General features: G+C 47.7%; 1 protein-coding gene across 1 annotated transcript in view; it reads left to right on the top strand.

Annotated features, from left to right (window-relative positions):
• Positions 1-18,041, top strand: part of LOC130860912 (beta-galactosidase-1-like protein 2) — a 56,668-nt gene extending 38,627 nt beyond the window's left edge. The window contains exons 10-20 of the mRNA XM_057749450.1: positions 71-208; positions 908-988; positions 1,614-1,720; positions 12,053-12,199; positions 14,293-14,349; positions 14,868-14,955; positions 15,702-15,789; positions 16,096-16,207; positions 16,907-17,023; positions 17,133-17,196; positions 17,819-18,041. Coding sequence (XP_057605433.1) covers positions 71-208; positions 908-988; positions 1,614-1,720; positions 12,053-12,199; positions 14,293-14,349; positions 14,868-14,955; positions 15,702-15,789; positions 16,096-16,207; positions 16,907-17,023; positions 17,133-17,196; positions 17,819-17,826 — 1,007 coding nt within the window. The 3' untranslated portion in view covers positions 17,827-18,041. The remainder of the gene's footprint in view (positions 1-70; positions 209-907; positions 989-1,613; positions 1,721-12,052; positions 12,200-14,292; positions 14,350-14,867; positions 14,956-15,701; positions 15,790-16,095; positions 16,208-16,906; positions 17,024-17,132; positions 17,197-17,818) is intronic.
• Positions 18,042-21,182: the final 3,141 nt, after the last annotated feature.

Genomic DNA, 21,182 nt, shown 5'->3' with positions numbered 1-21,182 from the left:
TACAGTTTCAACATCACACAAGGGGCCATTGTCTCTGTCTCGCGTTTCCCTTCCTCCCGCCCACGTGCAGTGTTAATGAAAGACGTGCGGGAAATGTTCCAGCTCAGGTTTTCCCTCAACTTCTACATGTTCCATGGTGGCACCAACTTCGGCTTCATGGGTGGATCCGCATCTTCCAACGTCTACCTCCCTATGGTCACCAGCTACGGCAAGTACTGGTCCCCTCGGCTGTCTCTGACCTTGGCCACTCGGCCACGTGAGACTGGAGCTTCCTGGCTGGGCCTTGGAGAATGATCTCTAGGAGCTGTTCGTTTGTTTCATCTTCAATATATGCTGGGGACGGAGGGCTGAACAGCTCTGGGAGTGACCCACTTCTGGAGTCTAAGCTGTCTGGGGCTTTGCAAGCAGAGAAATCAGTAGTTAAGCCCTTCTATCCACTGTGCAAACCTTTGTTCTCTGGGGCTCACTGCAAGACCCATTCCTTTGATCTCAATATACTGGGTTGTTGGGTGTTGATGACTAGGTCTCCCCTAGTCTGCAACACTCCTAAGAGACCAGAGGAAAGTGAAGGTGAAAGAGAGAAAGGAGTTCTGTCAGAAATGGAACAGGAGCAAGAAACCACTGGGTCCCAGCATCTTGGGCTCCCAGCACCTTGGGCTCTCAGCCTGGGCTTGTTACTGCCAGAGGCTGGTGTTCATGGCTTCCAACTAAAGCCCTGGGAGAGCTTGGCAGAGGGCTCCTGGTTTGGATGAGCTGGGTTTTGGCATTTTCTTGCCTAGTGCCTAAGGATTTTCCTCCCAGAGCTGCTGTATGAAAGGTCCTTTCACTCAGTACCAAGTGTCATCTTTTCCTTCCCTGAAGCTGGGGCTTTCTTAGGGGAAGTGACAGATTTCTTTATATTTTTCAGACTATGGGGCACTGCTGACAGAGGATGGAGCATATACGCCCGAGTATCTTACATTTCAAGAGTTTTTTCAATCTGTTACAGGTACCCGCGACACCCTCAGTCTGAAGTAACTCAGCCCCTTCAGTGGTCTCTGTGCTGTGCAGAGGGGTTGAGGGAATGGGTACGGATGTTCTTCTCTGGAGACGCCCAGCTTGCGCCGGTGTATTTTATCATCAGGTGCTGGGAACTCCATCTACATGAGATGTAGGCCCACCCCCACCCTCCGCATCCGGGTGATGTTGCTCAGTCACAGCCAGGCATCGGGACCCTCTGTGGAAAGCAGAGGGGCCAGGACCTTCCCAGAGCTGCAAAATAAGCATGTCTAGGTTGAGATGGGGAGGAAGGGGCAGAATCTGAGCATGTGTGTTTTCCCACTGGGTTTTAGGAGATCATGATGAGTAGGTGGGGTTGAGGCTGCGGGCTCAGTGGAGGGGCTGATGTGCTGCCTCCGATTTCTGGGGCAGCAGGGTGCCCTCCCCAGGGCCTCTGGGTGTGAGAGGATGCCACTCAATCACTGCCCGCCTCCTGACTCTTCCTGGCATTGGGGAGGCTGGCCCTGTGACCGGGCCCTTCGTTCTTGGTACAGCAGAGTACCAAGAGTACTGTGCTCTTGAACAGGTTTGGGGAAGGACTCTGGAAGGGCCCAACCTCCTGGTTTTCATTGCAGACGTTCCCAGTTTCTGGAAACCAGAGAATAGACCTAAGGTTGTATACCAGTCAGTGGCAGCAACTTACTTCATATCCCTGTGGGACATCCTGCCTTACATGGACAAGGTGAGTCCCTGGGGGTGACAGCGTGGGACACAGAAGGGGTAGAGGAGAGGCTTCACTTCAAGAAGAGGGAGTAAATCATCCGGGGACAGAAAGCAGTCTTAGCAGTTTTAGTCCCTTCTCCTAATTGTACATTTCAGAATAGGAAATCGAGGTTGAGAATTCAGAGGAAGAGAATTTGAAGAGGAGCGTAAGCATGGCAAGGTACCAAGAACGCTCCCTTCCATGGCCTTCTCAGCCTTCCGAAGATGGGCAGAATGAAGGCACGCTGCCTGGATCCAGAGCGATAATTTTTAAATTTTATTTTAGTGGAGACTCTTTCTTCAAACTCACATAAGGCCTGCACTGGTTTGGTCAGGGCGGTTCTGAGGCTCTGTACTTTCACCCACCCTAAGGGTCGGCCATCCCTTCTCTGGGATGATCCATGTGCCACTTCAGACTTACCGCTAGGATTCAGACGAGCACAGTTTGAGAAAAATCTGCACAGTTATTCCTGCAACCATTGCTAAACATTCATGTTTGAGGGACTGCATTATCAAGATGTTGTTCTGGTCTAAGGGGTAGGAAAGGTAAGCGGGAGAGAGACTGGAGGGTCTTCGTTCCCTTGGTAGAGGGATGCAGGCAGCTCAGCATCATCAAGGGAAGCTCTGAGTCACATGGGGTTTGGTCCTGCCCCAGTATATATTTTTTTAATTTATTTTATTATTATTATTATTATTATTTATTTAATTTATTTTTTGGCTGTGTTGGGTCTTTGTTGCTGTGCACGGGCTTGCTCTAGCTGCTTTGAGCAGAGGCTACTCTTCATTGTGGTGCGCAGGCTCCTCGTTGTAGTGGCTTCTCTTGTTGTGGAGCACAGGCCCTAGGCACGTGGGCTTCAATAGTTGTGGCATATGGGCTCAGTAGTTGTGGCTCACGGGCTCTATAGCACAGGCTCAATAGTTGTGGCGCACGGGCTTGTTGCTCTGTGGCATGTGGAATCTTCCCAGGGCAGGGCTCGAACCCGTGTCCCCTGCATTGGCAGGCAGGTTCTTTACCACTGCACCACCTAGGAAGTCCCTGCCCCAGTATTTTTATCTGAGGGAGGTCACTTAACCTAATTCTACCTAAGTTTTCTCACCTGTAAAATAAGGCTAGTAATTGCACCTACCTCACAGGATCGTTGTGTAATTTAAGCAGTAGTATCTGTATTTGGCACAAAGTAAGTGCAAAATGTGTGTGAGCTGTTATTATTGTAGAGATACAGTCAGAATGCTGGGCAATCAGAGGATCCAAGATTCTGTCCAAATTGAGGTGACTGAGAATGGGAACTAGTGGGATGATAGCAGGCTGGAGGGGGAGGGGGAAGGGAGGCACTGGGGTACCATTTGTAAAGACAGAGGAAACTGCAGGTGGGCCTGGAGGGAAGTCCGTGGGGGAGTGGTGGGCAGGGAGCCAGGCACCACATATCGGGGAGCCCTTTGTGGTCTCACCTTTAACTTTTTTCTTATGGAATTTTGAAAACATAAACAAAAGCAGAGAGAATAGTAGTGGACCCTATATGCTCAACACTCAGCCTCGACCTTATCAATATATGGCTAATCTTGTTTCATTTATACCTTAACTTTCCCCCCTACTCCCTACTCTGTATAAGATTATTTATTATTTTAAGGCAGATTTCAGACATCGTATAATTTCAACTGTAAATAGTTCAGTGTATCTCAAAAGATAAGGACTCTTTTTTTTTTTTAATTTATTTTTTTTTGGGGGGTACACCAAGTTCAATCATCTGTTTTTATACTCATATTCCCATATTCCCTCCCTCCTTTGACTCCCCCCCCACCCTCCCTCGAGTCCCCCCCACCCTCCCCGTCCCAGTCCTCTAAGGCATCTTCCATCCTCGAGTTGAACTCCCTTTGTTATACAACAACTTCCCGCTGGCTATCTATTTTACAGCTGGTAGGATATATATGTCTGTGCTACTCTCTTGCTTCGTATCAGCTTCCCCTTCACCCCCCACCCCCCCCAAACCTCGAGTTCTCCAGTCCATTCTCTGCATCTGCGTCCTTGTTCTTGTCTTGTCACTGAGTTCATCAGTACCATTTTTAGATTCCATATATGTGAGTTAGCATACAATATTTGTCTTTCTCTTTCTGACTTACTTCACTCTGTATGACAGACTCTAGGTCTATCCACCTCATTACATATAGCTCCATCTCATCCCTTTTTATAGCTGAGTAATATTCCATTGTATATATATGCCACATCTTCTGTATCCATTCATTTGTTGATGGGCATTTAGGTTGCTTCCATGTCCTGGCTATTGTAAATAGTGCTGCAATAAACATTATGGTACATGTTTCTTTTGGGATTATGGTTTTCTTTGGGTATATGCCCAGGAGTGGGATTACTGGATCATATGGTAGTTCTATTTGTAGTTTTTTAAGGAACCTCCAAATTGTTTTCCATAGTGGCTGTACCAACTTACAGTCCCACCAACAGTGCAGGAGAGTTCCCTTTTCTCCACACCCTCTCCAACATTTGTGGTTTCCAGATTTTGTGATGATGGCCATTCTGATCGGTGTGAGGTGATACCTCATTGTGGCTTTGACTTGCATTTCTCTGATGATGAGTGATGTTGAGCATCTTTTCATGTGTTTGTTGGCCATCTGTATGTCTTCTTTGGAGAAATGTCTATTTAGGTCTTCTGCCCATTTGTGGATTGGGTTATTTGCTTTTTTGGTATGAAGCTGCATGAGCTGCTTGTATATTTTGGAGGTTAATCCTTTGTCCGTTGTTTCATAGGCAATTATTTTTTCCCATTCTGAGGGTTGCCTTCTAGTCTTGTTTATGGTTTCTTTCGCTGTGCAAAAGCTTTTAAGTTTCATGAGGTCCCATTCGTTTATTCTTGATTTTATTTCCCTGATTCTAGGAGGTGGGTCAAAAAGGATGTTGCTTTGATGTATGTCATAGAGTGTTCTGCCTATGTTTTCCTCTAGGAGTTTTATAGTGTCTGGCCTTACATATAGGTCTTTAATCCATTTGGAGTTTATTTTTGTGTATGGTGTTAGGAAGTGTTCTAATTTCATTCTTTTACATGTAGCTGTCCAATTTTCCCAGCACCACTTATTGAAGAGGCTGTCTTTTTTCCATTGTATATTCGTGCCTCCTTTGTCAAAGATAAGGTGCCCATATGTGTTTGGGCTTACTTCTGAGTTCTCTATTCTATTCCATTGATCTTCCTTTCTATTTTTGTGCCAGTACCATACTGTCTTGATCACTATGGCCTTGTAGTATAGTTTGAAGTCAGGAAGCCTGATTCCACCAACTCCATTTTTCCTTCTCAAGATTGCTTTGGCTATTCGGGGTCTTTTGTGTTTCCATACAAATAGTAAGATTTCTTGCTCTAGTTCTGTGAAAAATGCCATTGGTAATTTGATCAGGATTGCATTGAATCTGTAAATTGCTTTGGGTAGTACAGTCATTTTCACGATGTTGATTCTTCCAATCCAGGAACATGGTATGTCCCTCCATCTGTTTGTGTCATCTTTGATTTCTTTCATCAGTGTCTTAAAGTTTTCTGCATACAGATCTTTTGCCTCCTTAGGCAGGTTTATTCCTAGGTATTTTATTCTTTTGGTTGCAATGGTGAATGGGAGAGTTTCCTTAATTTCTCTTTCTGCTCTTCCGTTGTTAGTGTATAGGAATGCAAGAGATTTCTGTGCATTAATTTTGTATCCTGCTACTTTACTAAACTCATCAATGAGTGCTAGCAGTTTTCTGGTAGAGTCTTTAGGGTTTTCTATGTATAATATCATGTCATCTGCAAAGAGTGACAATTTGACTTCTTCTTTTCCAATTTGTATTCCTTTTATTTCTTTTTCTTCTCTGATTGCTGTGGCTAAAACTTCCAAAACTATGTTGAATAATAATGGTGAGAGTGGACACCCTTGCCTTGTTCCTGTTCTTGGAGGGAATTCTTTCAGTTTTTCCCCATTGAGAACGATGTTGGCTTTTGGTTTGTCATATATGGCTTTTATTATGTTGAGGTAATTTCCTTCTATGCCCATTTTCTGGAGAGCTTTTATCATAAATGGATGTTGAACTTTGTCAAAAGCTTTTTCTGCATCTATTGAGATGATCATATGGTTTTTATCCTTCAATTTGTTGATATGATGTATCACATTGATTGATTTGCGTATATTGAAGAATCCTTGCATCCCAGGGATAAAACCCACTTGATCATGGTGTATGACTTTTTTTAATGTGCTGTTGGATTCTGTTAGCTAGTATTTTGTTGAGGATTTTTGCATCTATATTCATCAGTGATATTGGTCTGTAATTTTCTTTTTTTGTGACACCTTTGCCTGGTTTTGGTATCAGGGTGATGGTGGCCTCGTAGAATGAGTTTGGGAGTGTTCCGCCTTCTGCAATATTTTGGAAGAGTTTGAGAAGGATAGGTATTAGCTCTTCTTTAAATGTTTGATAGAATTCGCCCGTGAATCCGTCTGGTCCTGGGCTTTTGTGTGTTGGGAGATTTTTAATCACTGCCTCAATTTCTGTACTTGTGATTGGTCTGTTCATGGTTTCTATTTCTTCCTGGTTCAGTCTTGGAAGATTGTATTTTTCTAAGAATGTATCCATTTCTTCCAGGTTATCCAATTGATTGGCATATAGTTGCTTGTAGTAGTCTCTCATGATCTTTTGTATTTCTGAAGTGTCCGTTGTTACTTCTCCTTTTTCATTTCTAATTCTGTTGATTTGCATCTTCTCCCTTTTTTTCTTGATGAGTCTGGCTAATGGTTTATCAATTTTGTTAATCTTCTCAAAGAACCAGCTTTTAGTTTTATTTATTTTTGCTGTTGCTTTCTTCCTTTCTTTTTCATTTATTTCTGCTCTGATCTTTATGATTTCTTTCCTTCTGCTCACTTTGGGGTTTCTTTGTTCTTCTTTTTCTAATTGTTTTAGGTGTAAGATTAGGTTGTTTATTCGATCATTTTCTTGTTTCTTAAGGTAGGACTGTATTGCTATAAACTTCCCTCTTAGAACTGCTTTTGCTGCGTCCCATAGATTTTGGGTTGTTGTGTTTTCATTGTCGTTTGTTTCTAGATATTTTTTGATTTCCTCTTTGATTTCTTTAGTGATTTCCTGGTTGTTTAATAGTGAATTGTTTAGCCTCCATGTGTTTGTATTTTTTGCAGTTTTTTTCCTGTAATTGATATCTAGTCTCATGGCGTTGTGGTCTGAGAAGATGCTTGATATGATTTCAATTTTCTTGAATTTGCTGAGGTTTGATTTGTGACCCAAGATGTGATCTATCCTGGAAAATGTTCCGTGTGCACTTGAGAAGAAAGTGTATTCTGTCGTTTTTGGATGGAATGTCCTATAAATATCAATGAAGTCGAGATGGTCTAATGTGTCATTTAAAGTTTGTGTGTCTTTATTTATTTTCTGTTTGGATGATCTGTCCATTGATGTAAGTGGGGTGTTCAAGTCTCCCACTATAATTGTGTTACTGTCGATGTCCCCTTTTATAGCTGTTAGCATTTGCCTTATGTATTGAGGTGCTCCTATGTTGGGGGCATAGATATTTACCACTGTGATATGTTCTTCTTGGATGGATCCCTTGATCATTATGTAGTGCCCTTCCTTGTCTCTTTTAATAGTCTTTACTTTCAAGTCTAATTTGTCTGATATGAGTATTGCTACTCCAGCTTTCTTTTGATTTCCATGTGCATGGAATATCTTTTTCCATCCCTTTACTTTCAGTCTATATGTATCCCTTGGTCTGAAGTGAGTTTCTTGTAGGCAGCATATAGAAGGGTCTTGTTTTTGTATCCATTCAGCCAGTCTGTGTCTTTTGGTTGGAGCATTTAATCCATTTACATTTAAAGTGATTATTGACATGTGTGTTCCAATTACCATTTTCTGAATTGTTTTGGGTTTGTATTTGTAGGTGTTTTCCTTTTCTTGTGTTTCCTACTTAGAGAAGTTCCTTTAGCACTTGTTGTAAGGCTGGTTTGGTGGTGCTGAATTCTCTTAACTTTTGCTTGTCTGGAAAGCTTTTGATTTCTCCCTCAAATCTGAATGAGATTCTTGCTGGGTAGAGTATTCTTGGCTGTAGGTTTCTCTCTTTCAGGACTTTCAGTATATCCTGCCATTCCCTTCTGGCCTGCAGAGTTTCTGTAGAAAGGTCAGCTGTTATCCTTATGGGTTTTCCCTTATATGTTGTTTGTTGCTTTTCTCTTGCTGCTTTTAATATTTTTTCTTTGTGTTTAATTGTCGTTAGTTTGATTAATATGTGCCTTGGTGTATTTCTCCTTGGGTTTCTTCTGTATGGGACTCTCTGTGCTTCTTGGACTTGGTGAATTATTTCCTTTCCCATGTTGGGGAATTTTTCCACTATAACCTCTTCAAATATTTTCTCAGACCCTTTCTTGTTTTCTTCTTCTTCTGGGACGCCTATAATTCGAATGTTGGTATGCTTAATGTTATCACTGAGGTCTCTGAGACTGTCTTCTAATCTTTTTATTCTTTTTTCTTTTTCCTGCTCTGTGGCAGTTATTTCCCCCATTCTATCTTCCAACTCACTTATTTGTTCTTCTGCCTCAGTCATTCTGCTGGTTATAGCATCTAGAGTATTTTTAATTCAGTTATTTTGTTATCTATTGCTGTTTGTTTTTCTGAGTTCTTATGAACTGTTTCTTGTACTTTCTCTATTTTGTTATCGAGATTTTGTATCATTTTTACTATCATCACTCTGAATTCTTTTTCATGCATTTTTCCTATTTCCTCCTCATTTATTTGGTCTTGTGGGTTTTTTTCCTGCTCCTTTGCCTGAATGGTGTTCCGTTGTTTCCTCATGGTTGTCCAGACTTTTGGGGTTGCTTGTCCTGGCGATAGAGGTGTTTATAGAAGACTGTCCAAGCCTCAGACTAATGTTAATATTTCTGTTTCCTTAGAGTCTCAGCTGTAAGTGTCCTTCTACTCACCTTGGGTTTTTTTGCATTATTCTGTGGCCAGCAGAGCTTCCTTTATTGTTTGTCTGTAAACGTAGGTGTGTGGGGAGGGAGAGGGTACAATAGTGGCTCCTTCCCCTGGGAGTGAGTGAGCAGTGGCCTACTGTTGTTTCAGTCGGGCTTGGAGGTGCCTGTTGCAGAGGGACACCTGTGGCTCAGGTGTAAACAGAAAGTCTCAGAGTTGGGCCTCTCTCGGGTTTTTTTTTTTTTCTCTCTGCAGCCTCCCTGCTGCTGGTGTTCCAGGGGGTTTTAATCCAGCCCCGCCTGAGTGCCTGAGGGTACTTGTTATCCCTGAGCGCCATAGGTGGCCCACAGGGCGTCTCTCCACTGCCTGTTGCAGAGGCACCAAAAGAGAGAGAGAGAGGCTATGGCCGCGGCTCCTCCCCCCAACCCGTGAGCCCGCAGCCTCCAGCCGCCATCATGGCCGGGCAGCTCTCAGGGGCGGGCACTCCTCGCCGCGGACCTCTTCCCTCCTGTCCTCTCTGTCCGTCACCTTACTGGCAACAACGTTTCTCACCCTGAACCAGCCCTCCGGTCCCCACGCTCCCGCTCCCTCTGTTCAGCTGTGGATCAACGTCTTGGTCCGGGAACACTGAGCTGCGGTGCAGACCCTCCGTGTGTTTCTCACTCCCTCCCGTCTGCCGCAGCTCCGCTGCTTCACCCTCTTTGAGCCATCGTAGATGCCTCCCTACCAGTTATGTCGGGCTCCTTGCAGTCCTTTCTGGTGTCCGAGGCCGTCTGCTGGTGTTCAGCTGGTTCTCTGTGGGAATTATTGCATCTTTTGGTGCATTCCCAATGCATCTGTGGAGAGGGATGCATTCCACGTCCCTCTACTTCACCGCCATCTTTTTCTCTGATAAGGACTCTTTTTTAGAAATACAACAACAAGATCATTATCACCTTGATGATGGTGGTGATGGTGGTGATGATGATGATGGTGATGGTGGTGATGGTGATGGTGATGTTGGTGATGGTGGTGATGATGGAGGTGGTGATGGTGATGATGGTGATGATGATGGTGATGGTGGTGATGGTGATGATGATGATGGTGATGGTGGTGATGATGGTGATGATGATGGTGATGATGATGGTGATGGTGGTGATGATGGAGGTGGTGGTGGTGGTGGTGATGATAATAATAATCCCTTAGAGTCAGTGATCCCCAGGGAGATGTTTCACAACTGACTCTCCAGAAGAAAAAACTCTAATTAGCAGTGTTTGTCAGTTCCTGTGGTGTAGATACTCCCACTGTGGCTGATTTAAGCTGCTGACATGATGGCATGAAACACAGTCAGGAAGACAAGTGTACGGTTGGCTCCCATGAGCTGGTACAAACTAGCGTTAGCACAGAACTGCTTAAAGTCACAATACATCCAGTGTTCAAATGTTCTCAACTGTCTGGTAATTTTTTAGCATTGATTTAATCTCAGGATCCAGTTTGGGTCAGTCACACATTGCCTTAGTTGATATGTCTCTGAAGTCTTTTTTAATCTAAAGATTTGTCCCTTTTTATTCATTTGTGAAAGAAGCTATTTGTACTATCAAATTCCCTACATTCTGGGTTCTGCTATTAGATCCCCATGTGTGTGGAAATGTGTCTTCATACTTCATGCATTTTCTGAAAACTGAGAGATCTAGATGTTTGATGAGATTTAAGTAGGTGTTTCTTTTGTTTGTTTTTTTGTTTTTTGTTTTTCAGATTGTTTGCTTCATAGGTGGTGCTGTTGTACTTTTCATGTATCATATCCCGGGCACATAATGACTGGTTGTTTCTGTTTTCATAATGGCTCAGTGGATTCAGGTGGTGTTAGACCAATCAATTCATTAATGATTTCCCATCAGCCTTTTACCTAATGATTTCAGCAGCCATTAATAATGATTGCCTATATCCAGTATTTCATTAAGGCTTTCAAAGTGGTATTAATCTAATTCTATTATTCCCTCTGCATTTATTCACCTGAATTCTACAGAGATTTGACATTTCCTTCACCAGTTGTCCTGGTACCTGAACGTACAGTTTGTACAGAAAAGTCAGGACAAAAGTTCAAGTATTTTCTTTTAGCAGGATAAAAATGACTTTATTCCTGGATAGTCTCTAAAGGTGGCCAGTGAGTTGTTTTGCTGCTATTGCTCTTTGTTTGATGATAAACTCTCACATTTTAACACATTTGACACATTTCTACCCCAAGGCAGGCATTCTTTTTTATGCTCAGATTGTCTCGTTTTAGACCAGGGGGCGTTCTGTTACATTGGCTCCTGTGTCCTCTTGACATGACACCAGTAGCTTTTGACATCTTTGCTCTTTGGTCCCCCAGGATGTTTCAGGTCGTGTGGCTCCCCTGACTTGGAATCATCTATTTCTCCAAGAAGTTCTGAAGGACCATGTTTTTATGCTGAGAGATTTGAACATTTCCCTGCATGTTATGGGAAGCTATTTTAAAGCAGGGCTGGGGATCAGCTGACCAGCTCTGCATTTCAGAAGGATTACTTTGGTAGCTGTGTGGAGACAGATTATAGTGAGGCCAGGCTCAGGCACTGAGCCCAGGTAGAAGTCAGTCTAAGGTTGAGCTTGCATGATGGGAGGGGGAAGAAGGGTCAGAAGCAGAGATTAGAGCCAGACTCTGAAGGAGGTGATGGCTGGGTGATGGGGGGGTGAGGAGGAAGATGGAAACGGCAGACGTTGTCCAGACTCTCACCTTTTTAACTGGATGTTGGTGTTGCTCTTTGAGAAGGAGAAAGAGTAGGATGGTAAGTGTTGGGTCCATCCATGGACCCTCAGCTGGAAAAGTCCAGTGGATGTGAGGGTGAGCCAGATGTGGAGAGCTTCTGGTCAGCACAGGCTGAGCACATTCATGAATAGTCAGGGTCTGCCAGACCATGCACAGGATGATTTCTCTTAGAGAGAAAGGCTGGATAGGAGAGAAGGCTGAGAACAGGCAGAATCTGGTCTCCCTGAGTTGAGATTCCTGCAACCCATCATGAATTGGTGAGCAAGTTCGACAAATCATTCTCTTTTCTTGACTCCAGCTTTTCCATCAAAAACAAAACAAAACAAAACAAAAAAAGAGAGAGAGAGAGAGAATACCTCCCTGGCTAGCACATGTAGGGAAATATGAGGTTGGTTTGGAAAGCAAAAAGGGCAATTTACATGTGATACTTAAGCATGGTTATCATCACATATTCCTTTTCTTATTCCTGTCCCCAAGACTCTTGGGGGGCCATTCCTTTGGAGAGGTGGGTTTTGTGTGTGGGGGGGTGGGGTGGGGTGGGGTGTTTCTAAAATGTTTCTATCCAGCCTGAACCTTTAGCCTGGCATTTTCTCTCGTTTCTGCCGCAGCCCATCAGGTCTACCAGACCGATCTCCATGGAGCAGCTGTCTGTGAACGAAGGGAGTGGTCAGTCTTTCGGGTACATCCTTTATGAGACTGTCATCACCAGTGGAGGCCTCCTCACCTCAGATGGTCACGTTAAAGATCGGGGTCAGGTAGGGGACAGTGGATGAGTCCCAGCTGCCCTTCTCTGCTGGTGAAACCCAATGGTGCTGCTGATCGTCTGAAGAGCAGTCAGATCTCTTTTCAGCCTTCAGAAAATCAGCCCTGTTTCTTAACTTCTGTCCCTTCAGTGACATGCTTTGTGTATAAGCCAGTGCTCTCATAGGTCTAAGCTATGTGGGTGTTCCTGGGGAAGGTCCCCACTAAAGCCTCAATGGGGTTGATGCCTTCTTTGTGGAGACTTGGGAAGAGCTGCAGAAGCCCCCGCGTGCACTGGGCAGCGACCCCGGACACCTCCATGACACCTCGCAGTCGGCTCTGCTCACTTCATTCTCAAAACACCCATCTAAGATATGTGTTACCAATGAGGAGACCTCAGAGGAGCTGAATGACTTTCAAAGTTAAATGCCTTTGACCAGAAAGCAGGATTGCTGAGGGCAAAGGCGCCTCCCCTCCCTCCAGCGCAGAGCTGTCTTCTGCAGGCTTTTATGCTTCCTGCGTGCGTCATCTTCCAAGGCTTCGCGCTCCCCTGTGCTCATTACTTCTGAGCTGCACACCATTATTTCCTGCTTGTTGCCGAACATGTGTTTTCACTTAGATGTACGTTTCTTTGGCTTCTCAGACTCATGTCCAAAACCAGTCATTAGCTCCCAGAGTAAACCGCATCCTGAATTCTGCACATCAGTTTGCAGACCCCCAGCCTCCCAGCCTGAAGCTGTTGCCTCCATTCTCACCCTTTTGCCGGGTCCCTGATGGTGCCGCGTTGCTCAGCTGCTCTTCTTTTAAAATCCATACTGTCGGGACTTCCGTGGTGGTCCCAGTGGTTAAGACTCCGAACTCCCAATGCAGGAGGCCTGGGTTTGATCCCTGGTTGGGGAACTAGATCCCACATGCCACAAGTAAAAGAGCCTGCATGCTACAACTAAAGATCCCTCATGCCGCAACTAAGACCTGGTGCAGCCAAATAAATAAATAAATATTTTTTTAAAAAGTCAGGCCCCTTATTCAGTTAAAGCATGGGGTAATCTTTAAAAAACAAATTAATTAATTAAATAAAATCCACACTGTCACGGTCTTACAGTCCATCTTTGCGTCTTGCTGCACTGCTATCAGACCCTCGTATCTGACCTTCCTGTTTCAGAGAGCTCACCTGTTTCTCCTTTGCTGATCCCTCCTGCGTAGGGCAGCCAGAGTTTCCTTCCTGAGGGAGAATCGCATCCTGGCTGTCTGCCATTTACAGACCACCGTCGCTTTCCCTTGGCTGTCGTTGGATCTGAGAAACAGCTCCTCTCTCCTGCGAGCGCCCAGGGTGGTCTGTGTTCTTGTCACCCCTCTGTGTAACTCTCAGGGGCTGGGCTTGTGTTTTAACCATGGTGACCTCTTCTCCAGGGAAGTATTGTCATTCAGTAGGTGCTCAATAAACGATTAAGCATGTAGACCTTGTTGTTAGACTCTAATAAGCTTACAATGTGAATTCTGTGTTCTGTGTAATATTAATGTTTTTAATACTTGTGGATTTTAATTTTTATAGTCTCTTGATCAAATTTCTTTTGAAAAATTGTAATCTAACTTAGATAATCTAAGGGACAAACGGTGTATCCTTCTCTGGTCGTGCATGGCTGGAGCAGTCTTCTCGGGGCGGAAGGGGGTGGAAGCAGTATAGCAGGTAGCAGCAGAGACATGGGTATACGTTCAGGTCATCCCTAGAATGGGCAGATGCCAGCTGCCCCTGGAGCCTCGCCTCCCTGTGGTCATCATGTCTTCACAGTGTCCACCGTTCTCTACCTTCCTTGCCACCCCCACATCCCACCCCCCCATTCGCTGCAGGCCTTTCCGCTCTCTTTCCTTCCCGCCGCCCATTGCAGTGGCCCGAGGCCCAGATCTAGTGTCAGGACTCTTCTCACACATCTCAGGGCAGAGCCGTTTTCAGTATGCTCTGTTTGTGAACTTGTGGTCAGCTTGTAAGCTTCTGGGAGGCGGAGGTCGTCCTTCTCTTAGAACTTGCCCTTTTCTTTGCTTTTCCAAGGCTTCTCTTCCCCTCCTTCCTCATCAGGACCTAACAGTGCTTTCCCTCCTTCTTTGGCAGGTGTTTTTGGATGACAAGTATATAGGAGTCCTGGATCACGCCCATCAACAGCTGACCGTTCCCGGGGATAATGTACATACCCGTTGTCAGTGGACTGAGAGTTCTAGCCCCTGCCTAGGCCCTGGGCTCGGTTGTTAGGCGTGGCCTGGCCCTCTGCTGGCCTCTTTCCTCCCCCACTGACCTTCGCATTGCTCCTTGCATAGGGGCCCAGCAGGGGTGAGCTGTGTGTCCCTCTGAGGGTGAGCAGGTGTCCGTGCTCTGGGTGAGCAGAACTTTTCCATGTTGGATATTTGCTGCTCAAAAAACTCTGGATTGGTCACCCGCCTCAAAGAGTCTCTGGTGAAATGTTCAAGTGACTCTTTATTTCTCAAAAGGCCCCGCATAGGAGGGGGTGGTGGGTAGGAGGAGGAGGAGCTGAAGGGTTTGCCTGACCCAGAGCTAGAGGTCTGGGGGGTTCTGAGGCCCGCTTTCTGTCAGTCACCCTGTTTACGAGCTCATCATAGTCTTGGGGAGATCTCAGCAGTCTCCAGAAGAGGGCCTAAGTGGCCCCCCTCTGGCTGGTGTGTCTTGGGCAGGGCTACAAGGACTACCTGACGCTGAGGATCCTGGTGGAGAACCAAGGCCGACGTGCCTATGGGCCCGACATCAATCAGGAGAGAAAAGGTGGGCCCGGCGCCGAGATTCTTGTTGCTCTTACCCCGGCCAAGGGCAGCTGTGGCCAGGTTCACGGTTTGGAAGAGAACGGAATCTCTCGGCCAATGAGATGCCCGTGCCTAGAAGCTTTGACAGAGGGGAAAGGATGATGATGTCCTTTCTCAGGCCTCCCCCGAGGGTGTTCTCTAAGTACCAAGCCAGTGCACAGCCCTGCCTCTTCCAGGAGGGTTTTGAAGGAGGCTGTAGAAATGCCCTTGGAGAATAAGGTGGTCGGAGTGCCTCCCTGGGAGCTTTGATGTTCCTCCCCTGGAGCCCATGCCTGTGTCCTGGCCTCCCTTGACCTCCCTTGGTTTGCCCATCCTCCCCTGGCCTCCCCCATCCTCCCCTGTACTCCCCCAGCCTGCCTTATTCTACCCTTGGCCTCCCCTGACCTCCCCCAGCCTTCCGTGGCCTCCCCTGGGCTGTCCTGGCTCACATGCACCTTCTTTCTCTTTCTCAACGTGCTTTGACCTGCCTCAGAGTTCAAGTTAGCTGAACCACTGCGCTGGCCAGACCTGTAGGAGGTACAGTCAGTGTGGGAGACCTACTCTGAGAGGTGCATGCGGGCACTGGAGGAGGAGGAGGAGGAGGAGAAGGAAGAGTCTATGTAGGGTTGTGCAGAAACTTCCCGCCTCCTTCAGGGGTGCCCTGGCTACAGCCCAAGCACATACCTGCATCCTCCCCACCTCATGCTCACTTTCTTCCCTCTTCTGCAGGTTTGATCGGGGACGTCTATCTGGGCAGTTCTCCACTGAGAAAATTTAAGATCTACAGCCTGGAGATGCAGGGTAAATTTGTACAAAGGTGGGTGCCAGACCATTGATTCAAGGTGTCTGATCAGAGATGGGGAGCAGCAGAGCCCCTCCAGACTGACCCCTTTTGTTTTCACACAAGAGACAGGGACCCCGAACATTGAAGGAAGGGACCCCAAGTTACTAGTTGTCGGGGCAGAGCGGTCACTGTGCCCCTACCCATCCCTGGTCTGCTGTTTCAGTACTGCATTGTGGGGTCGTTGGGCTCAGCAGGGAGGAGACGACCCGCAGAGGTCACAACTGACTCGTTGTCGAGAAGGGCGTGACCTGTCCATTGGATTGACTCTCCCTCCCTTAGGGGCCTTCCCAACATCTGGAGACAGACCTTATTCCAGCCTCACGGCCCTGCCTTCTTCCTCGCTCTCCTAAGACTCGGCAGTCACCCCGAAGACACCTTCATAAACATGAAGGTCAGTGATATTTCTCTCCAGCCTGTGTCCCCCCCTACCCAAGCTTCCGGCGTGCATGGGCCCTGCCCTGTGCGAGGGCATCCAAGCTGCTCCCCAGCCATCTGGGAGGCCGGCCCTTCTCTGGTGTTGATTGGGGTGGGGGACGGAAGGCAGACAAAATGTGACTGAAGTGCCCGCCACGTGTTCTGGTGGGGACATCGGTGGGACCCACTGCACGAGGAAGGTAGTGAGCGTGATGCACTAGCCTCCAGATGCAAATGAGACCAGATGCTGAGACCCATACACCCTCCAGGGCCTCCCATCCAGCCTGTGGTAGGGATGCTGTAGGTGAAATCCTGGTACACACTTACTGTTGCATTTGAAGTTCTGCAGCTTGATTGTGTCTTGGGCCCAGCATGTTCTGAGAAATGCCTGATGGCAGATGAAAATACCCTTCCCTGACTTGGGGCAGACACATGGGGTGAGTTAGAAATCAGTGCTCTCCTCCTGGAGGCGATGAGCCAGCCACAGGCCAGGGGCAGTAGCACAGGACTCTCCAGGTCACCTCCCACCAAGTGGCACAGCTGGGGATCCATCCTGTCTGAATGTGTCTGTGACTATGATCTGGGGGGTGTGTGTGTGTGTGTGTGTGTCTCCTCATCCTTTGCATCTTCACATCTAGAACTCGGAGCTTGCAGCCTCCATTTCCATCTTTTTCAGGGCTGGACGAAAGGAGTAGTGTTCATCAATGGACAAAACCTGGGACGCTATTGGAATATAGGTCCCCAGGAAACCCTTTACCTTCCAGGACCCTGGCTTCAGCCTGGATTAAATGAGGTGACCTCCCCGACTGCACCTCCCACCTGCCTGACCCCCTCACTGGGACACCCCCCTTGCCTCGGGGCCGAGCTCGCGTCTCATGGCCACCCCACCTTCTTCTTGACAGATTGTTGTCTTTGAGGAATTCAAGTCTAACCTAATGATCCAGTTCACAGACAGTTCTCAACTAGGTATGGCGTTCTGGAGGGTAGCGTGCGCATCCCAGAGAGTCCTCGTGGGTCTTTGTGGTTGAGCCAGGGGTACAGGAGGCGGGATGTGCACCATCTCCCGGGAACCTGGCTGCTCCTCCCTGCCCTGGCCCGGGAGCCCCACTTCCTCTTGCACCTGTCACGGCTCCACTCTGAGCCTCACCTGTTAGGGTAGCCTTCCCAGCCCCCTGCACTAGTCACCAGAACCCGACTGACCCCCCTGACCTCCCTTCCCCCCACACATCTGGGCTGTTCTTTCTGGCCCCTGGTCATGTTGTAAAAGTGGTCCCAACATCTTCCACTTTTTGGCTTTCCTGAAGATGTCACGTTCGCTTCTGCTCTTTCTCGTGCTGGCACAGGCAGGGAGCGCACGGCCCTGCCACGACAGCTCACAGTGCTGCTGGCTGGAGGCCTGTGCTGTCCCTGTGCCCAGCCTGCCTTGCGGCTTTTGTTGGGAGCAGGATCCAGACATCCTTTGCGAGACTCACTGCACTCTGTTCTTTAAGGTCTTCGTGATGATCTGGCTGCTCTTCCTCCCCACCTGCTACCGTTCTCCCCCGGGGTGGGCTTGGGTGCACGCAGACAGTCCGCCTTTCCTTTCCAGGATACTGAAGCTTGAAGCGGGGATGTGGTTGAGCTGAGTCATTTCAACAGTGGGACAGTGAGTACCTACTGTGCGGACACCCAGGTTGCTGGAACCACCCTGGAGTCTCTGTCCCCTGAGCCCTGCGTGGGGTCACCCCTTCATTTCCCAACCTGCTAGCACATTCCTCCTTTGGCATACGTTTGTTAACCTGTCTCTGATGCTTACAACAAAATAAACCTATCAGTGCCTGCCCTTTGTCATGTTACTGTAATAAAAGCTGTGTGCCTGCTGTCTAAAACCATGAAAAAATGAGAAAACGCTCAGAGTACTTGACCCCACACATGTACATCTGAAACAAAGACATCTTCCCAAGAAATCAAATCAAATATACAAGTTAAGTCAGGAATTGACAGACAGTTCGTATATGTTTTGTATTTTCAGTGTAAAAAAAAAAAATGGGTTTTCCTTTTAGTCTCCCATTCATTCCACATTGTTGCTTTTCCACACTCTGATGGAAGCCCTGCTTCTGCGAGACTCAAGCCTTGTGCAGGCTGGATTCCCCTCCGGGGCCTCTCCTCGCCCTCCCATTCTCTTGCCACCTCCACCTCTGGCCCCGGACCCGCAGCTCCTGTGGATTCCTCTTTTGCGCCGGGCCCTCCTGGGGTGGCCACACCCCCTCTGAGCCGCAGCTCCGCGGCGTGAACCAGCCCGCCAGCACGGCGGGCAGGCAGAGGGAAGATCTTCCCTCCACTGCCAGTTCCTGAAAAGTGTAGACAGGCCCTGGGGAGCCTGGAATGGGGGGTCCCCGGAGGTGAGCTGGCGTTATATGGAGGGCATCTGAGAGGCTTCCAAGCCAAGGACAAAGGACTCACCGCTGGACCTCGGAGGCTCTGAGAGCTCTGGTGGGAGCTGGGATCCGGCCAGGTGCACGGGGGGGCTACGATCAGCCCAGAGAGTCAAGATCATGTGCACACTGCCCAAGTCCATAAATGCCAGGGCCCAGCAGCCCCGCGTGGACCAGGGCCTCTGCAGCCCAAGGAGGTCGGAGGGCATGAGCTACTGTCACTGCTCCTCCCACAGCCATGCTTTTGGGTGAAGCGCAGGGAGGAGACCCCAGAGCTGAGAAGCGTCAGGTGTGCCCACATGCCAGCTGCTCACCTCCATGGAGCCTAAACCCTGGTGTGCAGCACAGTCGTCTGGAGGGCCTGGAAAACATGAGTGGCTGAGCCACATCTCCAGAATTCATGATGCCGTAGGTCTGGGGTCGGGTCTGAGGACTTGCATTTCTAGCAGGTTCCCAAGTGATGCCAATATTGCTGGACTAAGGCCCCCACTCTAGAACCTTTGTCGCCATGTAGGATCTCAGCCTCAGCACCTACCTCTCTTCGGGGCCCAGATAATCCCGGGTGGTGGGGCCATCCTGTGCATTGTAGGATGTTGAGCAGCATTCTTGGTCTCTACTCACCAGATGCCAGTAGCACAACCCTCCCCGCCCCAGGTGTGACAACCAGAGATGTCCCCAGACATTGCCAGATGTCCTCTGGGGGTCACAACCCCTCCAGGTGAGAACCAGCATCCCTGGTCCTCCTGGTCAGAGTGATGCTTTCCCTCCCCTTCAGGAAAGCACAGGAGTTAGGGCCTCATGGGTGCATCCTTTATAAGTAAAAGGCAAAGATGACAGAATTGGGGGAATTCTCTCTCAAAATAGCAGTCTGTGATTCAGTTTTTCTTCTGCATAAACCTAGTTCTGAATGACAGAAACAGCTTATTGCTTCTGTTTTCTTTCTGCACTACTTTAAAAACAAATCCTAATATTCCCATAGATAAATGGATTCCTAGGGTAAATTGGGGTAAAAGTGATATATGGGAGAGGCTGAAGAGAAACTCACATTACACTTTTACAAATACTGCTCCCTTTCTACCACAAACCAGAGGGCACTGTGTGGTGTGACGCCACCTGTTACGATTGTAGAAGGTACAGTGCCTTGCTGGTGTCAGGCTCTCTTTCCAGTCTTCATGGTCCCTTTGAGTGCCAGGTGACATGGAGGCACTCAGGCCGGTCAAGTCCTCTCACCTAATCCACGTTACCTGCTGGAAGAAGACTGAGGGGTGATTTAATGCTGTTTTTTGCTGATAACCAGAGGGCAGTGCCTTAGGTGGAAAATCAGGTTAATTATAAACAAAATACAGGAACTACAGTTTCTCTGCCCATGTGAGCTGGAGTGTGAGTGTTTGTCCTTCTTTAACTGTTGTGTCTTTAGGGTCCATCATGGTGGTAGGCATGGAGGAGATACTGAAGTGAGCAGAATTTAGTTGCATTGAACATTTCCACCTAGAATCTGCCAAAAATCTCAGCAGGGGGACCAAATGCTTGTTGTATCAAAAGTGGATTTCGTCTCCATGTTTACGGGGGCAGGTTGAGGAAGCTGGAGGCTGCCAGAGAGCTCTGCGCTTCTCTCCTGGCTCATGAAGGGGTCCTTGCTCCGCAGGAAGGATTGGTTCGCAAGTTTGCTGTCCTCCTAACCACTGGAGCACAGACCTGCCCTGGAGGGGAGTGAAACCATTCTGTAACCTGTGAAAAGCTTAGCAGGTTTCTAGAAGCCCTTCCCTTGCTCCTTTCTCTTAAAGTATATTTTTAGGTGGGAGGGAGGCTCAGGAGGGAGGGGATGTAAGTGTACATATAGCTGATTCACTTTGTTGTACAGCAGAAACTAACACACCATTGTAAAGCAGTTATAATCCAATAAAGACACATTTAAATATATATATATATACACACATATATATTTAGTAATCTAAATGTATACAGAAAGTGTGCCTCTGCTCATTCTTGACGAATGTGTGGAAGGAGAGAAATTCATCAGCTCGGGATGGGGCCTGAAGGGTCTCTGTGCTCGTGACCCCTCTGTGACTTGCTGTCCTTCATGGGACACTTGAGTCTCCACTCCCATGCCTGTGCCAGCCCTTGGAGGGCGCAGATGGTGACAGCCAGGCCTCCCTTCCTCCTGAAGCCCAGCCTGTGGCTGAGCCACCATCCCTGATGCACCCACTGACAGCAGGTGAGCAAGTGTCTCATGATTGACCAGAAGTCCCAGGTGGCAGCCCTCAGAACTCTAAAGAGACACAGAACAAGAGCACGTGGTGTTCCGGAGACGGGGGTGGTAGGTCCATTTGTCCCCCAACCATCAGAGCACAGTCCTCTGAAACCATTTTAGTGGCTGTGGAGACAGACCTCTGTGCCATGCAGCAGAGACCAGAGGGCAGTCTCCTCGGGGACCCAAGACAGGCTGCCCGGCCTCCAGGAGGGGGACACATCTGGGCTCCATCACAGACCTGTGCTGAGTCCCCTCCGCTTAAAGCAGGGCACTTCCTCTCGTTATTC

Source organism: Hippopotamus amphibius, chromosome 9, assembly GCF_030028045.1.
Source record: "Hippopotamus amphibius kiboko isolate mHipAmp2 chromosome 9, mHipAmp2.hap2, whole genome shotgun sequence".
Lineage (NCBI taxonomy): Eukaryota > Metazoa > Chordata > Mammalia > Artiodactyla > Hippopotamidae > Hippopotamus > Hippopotamus amphibius.
The sequence above is the reverse complement of the archived record's forward strand: the minus strand, read 5'-3'. Positions and strand labels throughout refer to the sequence as shown.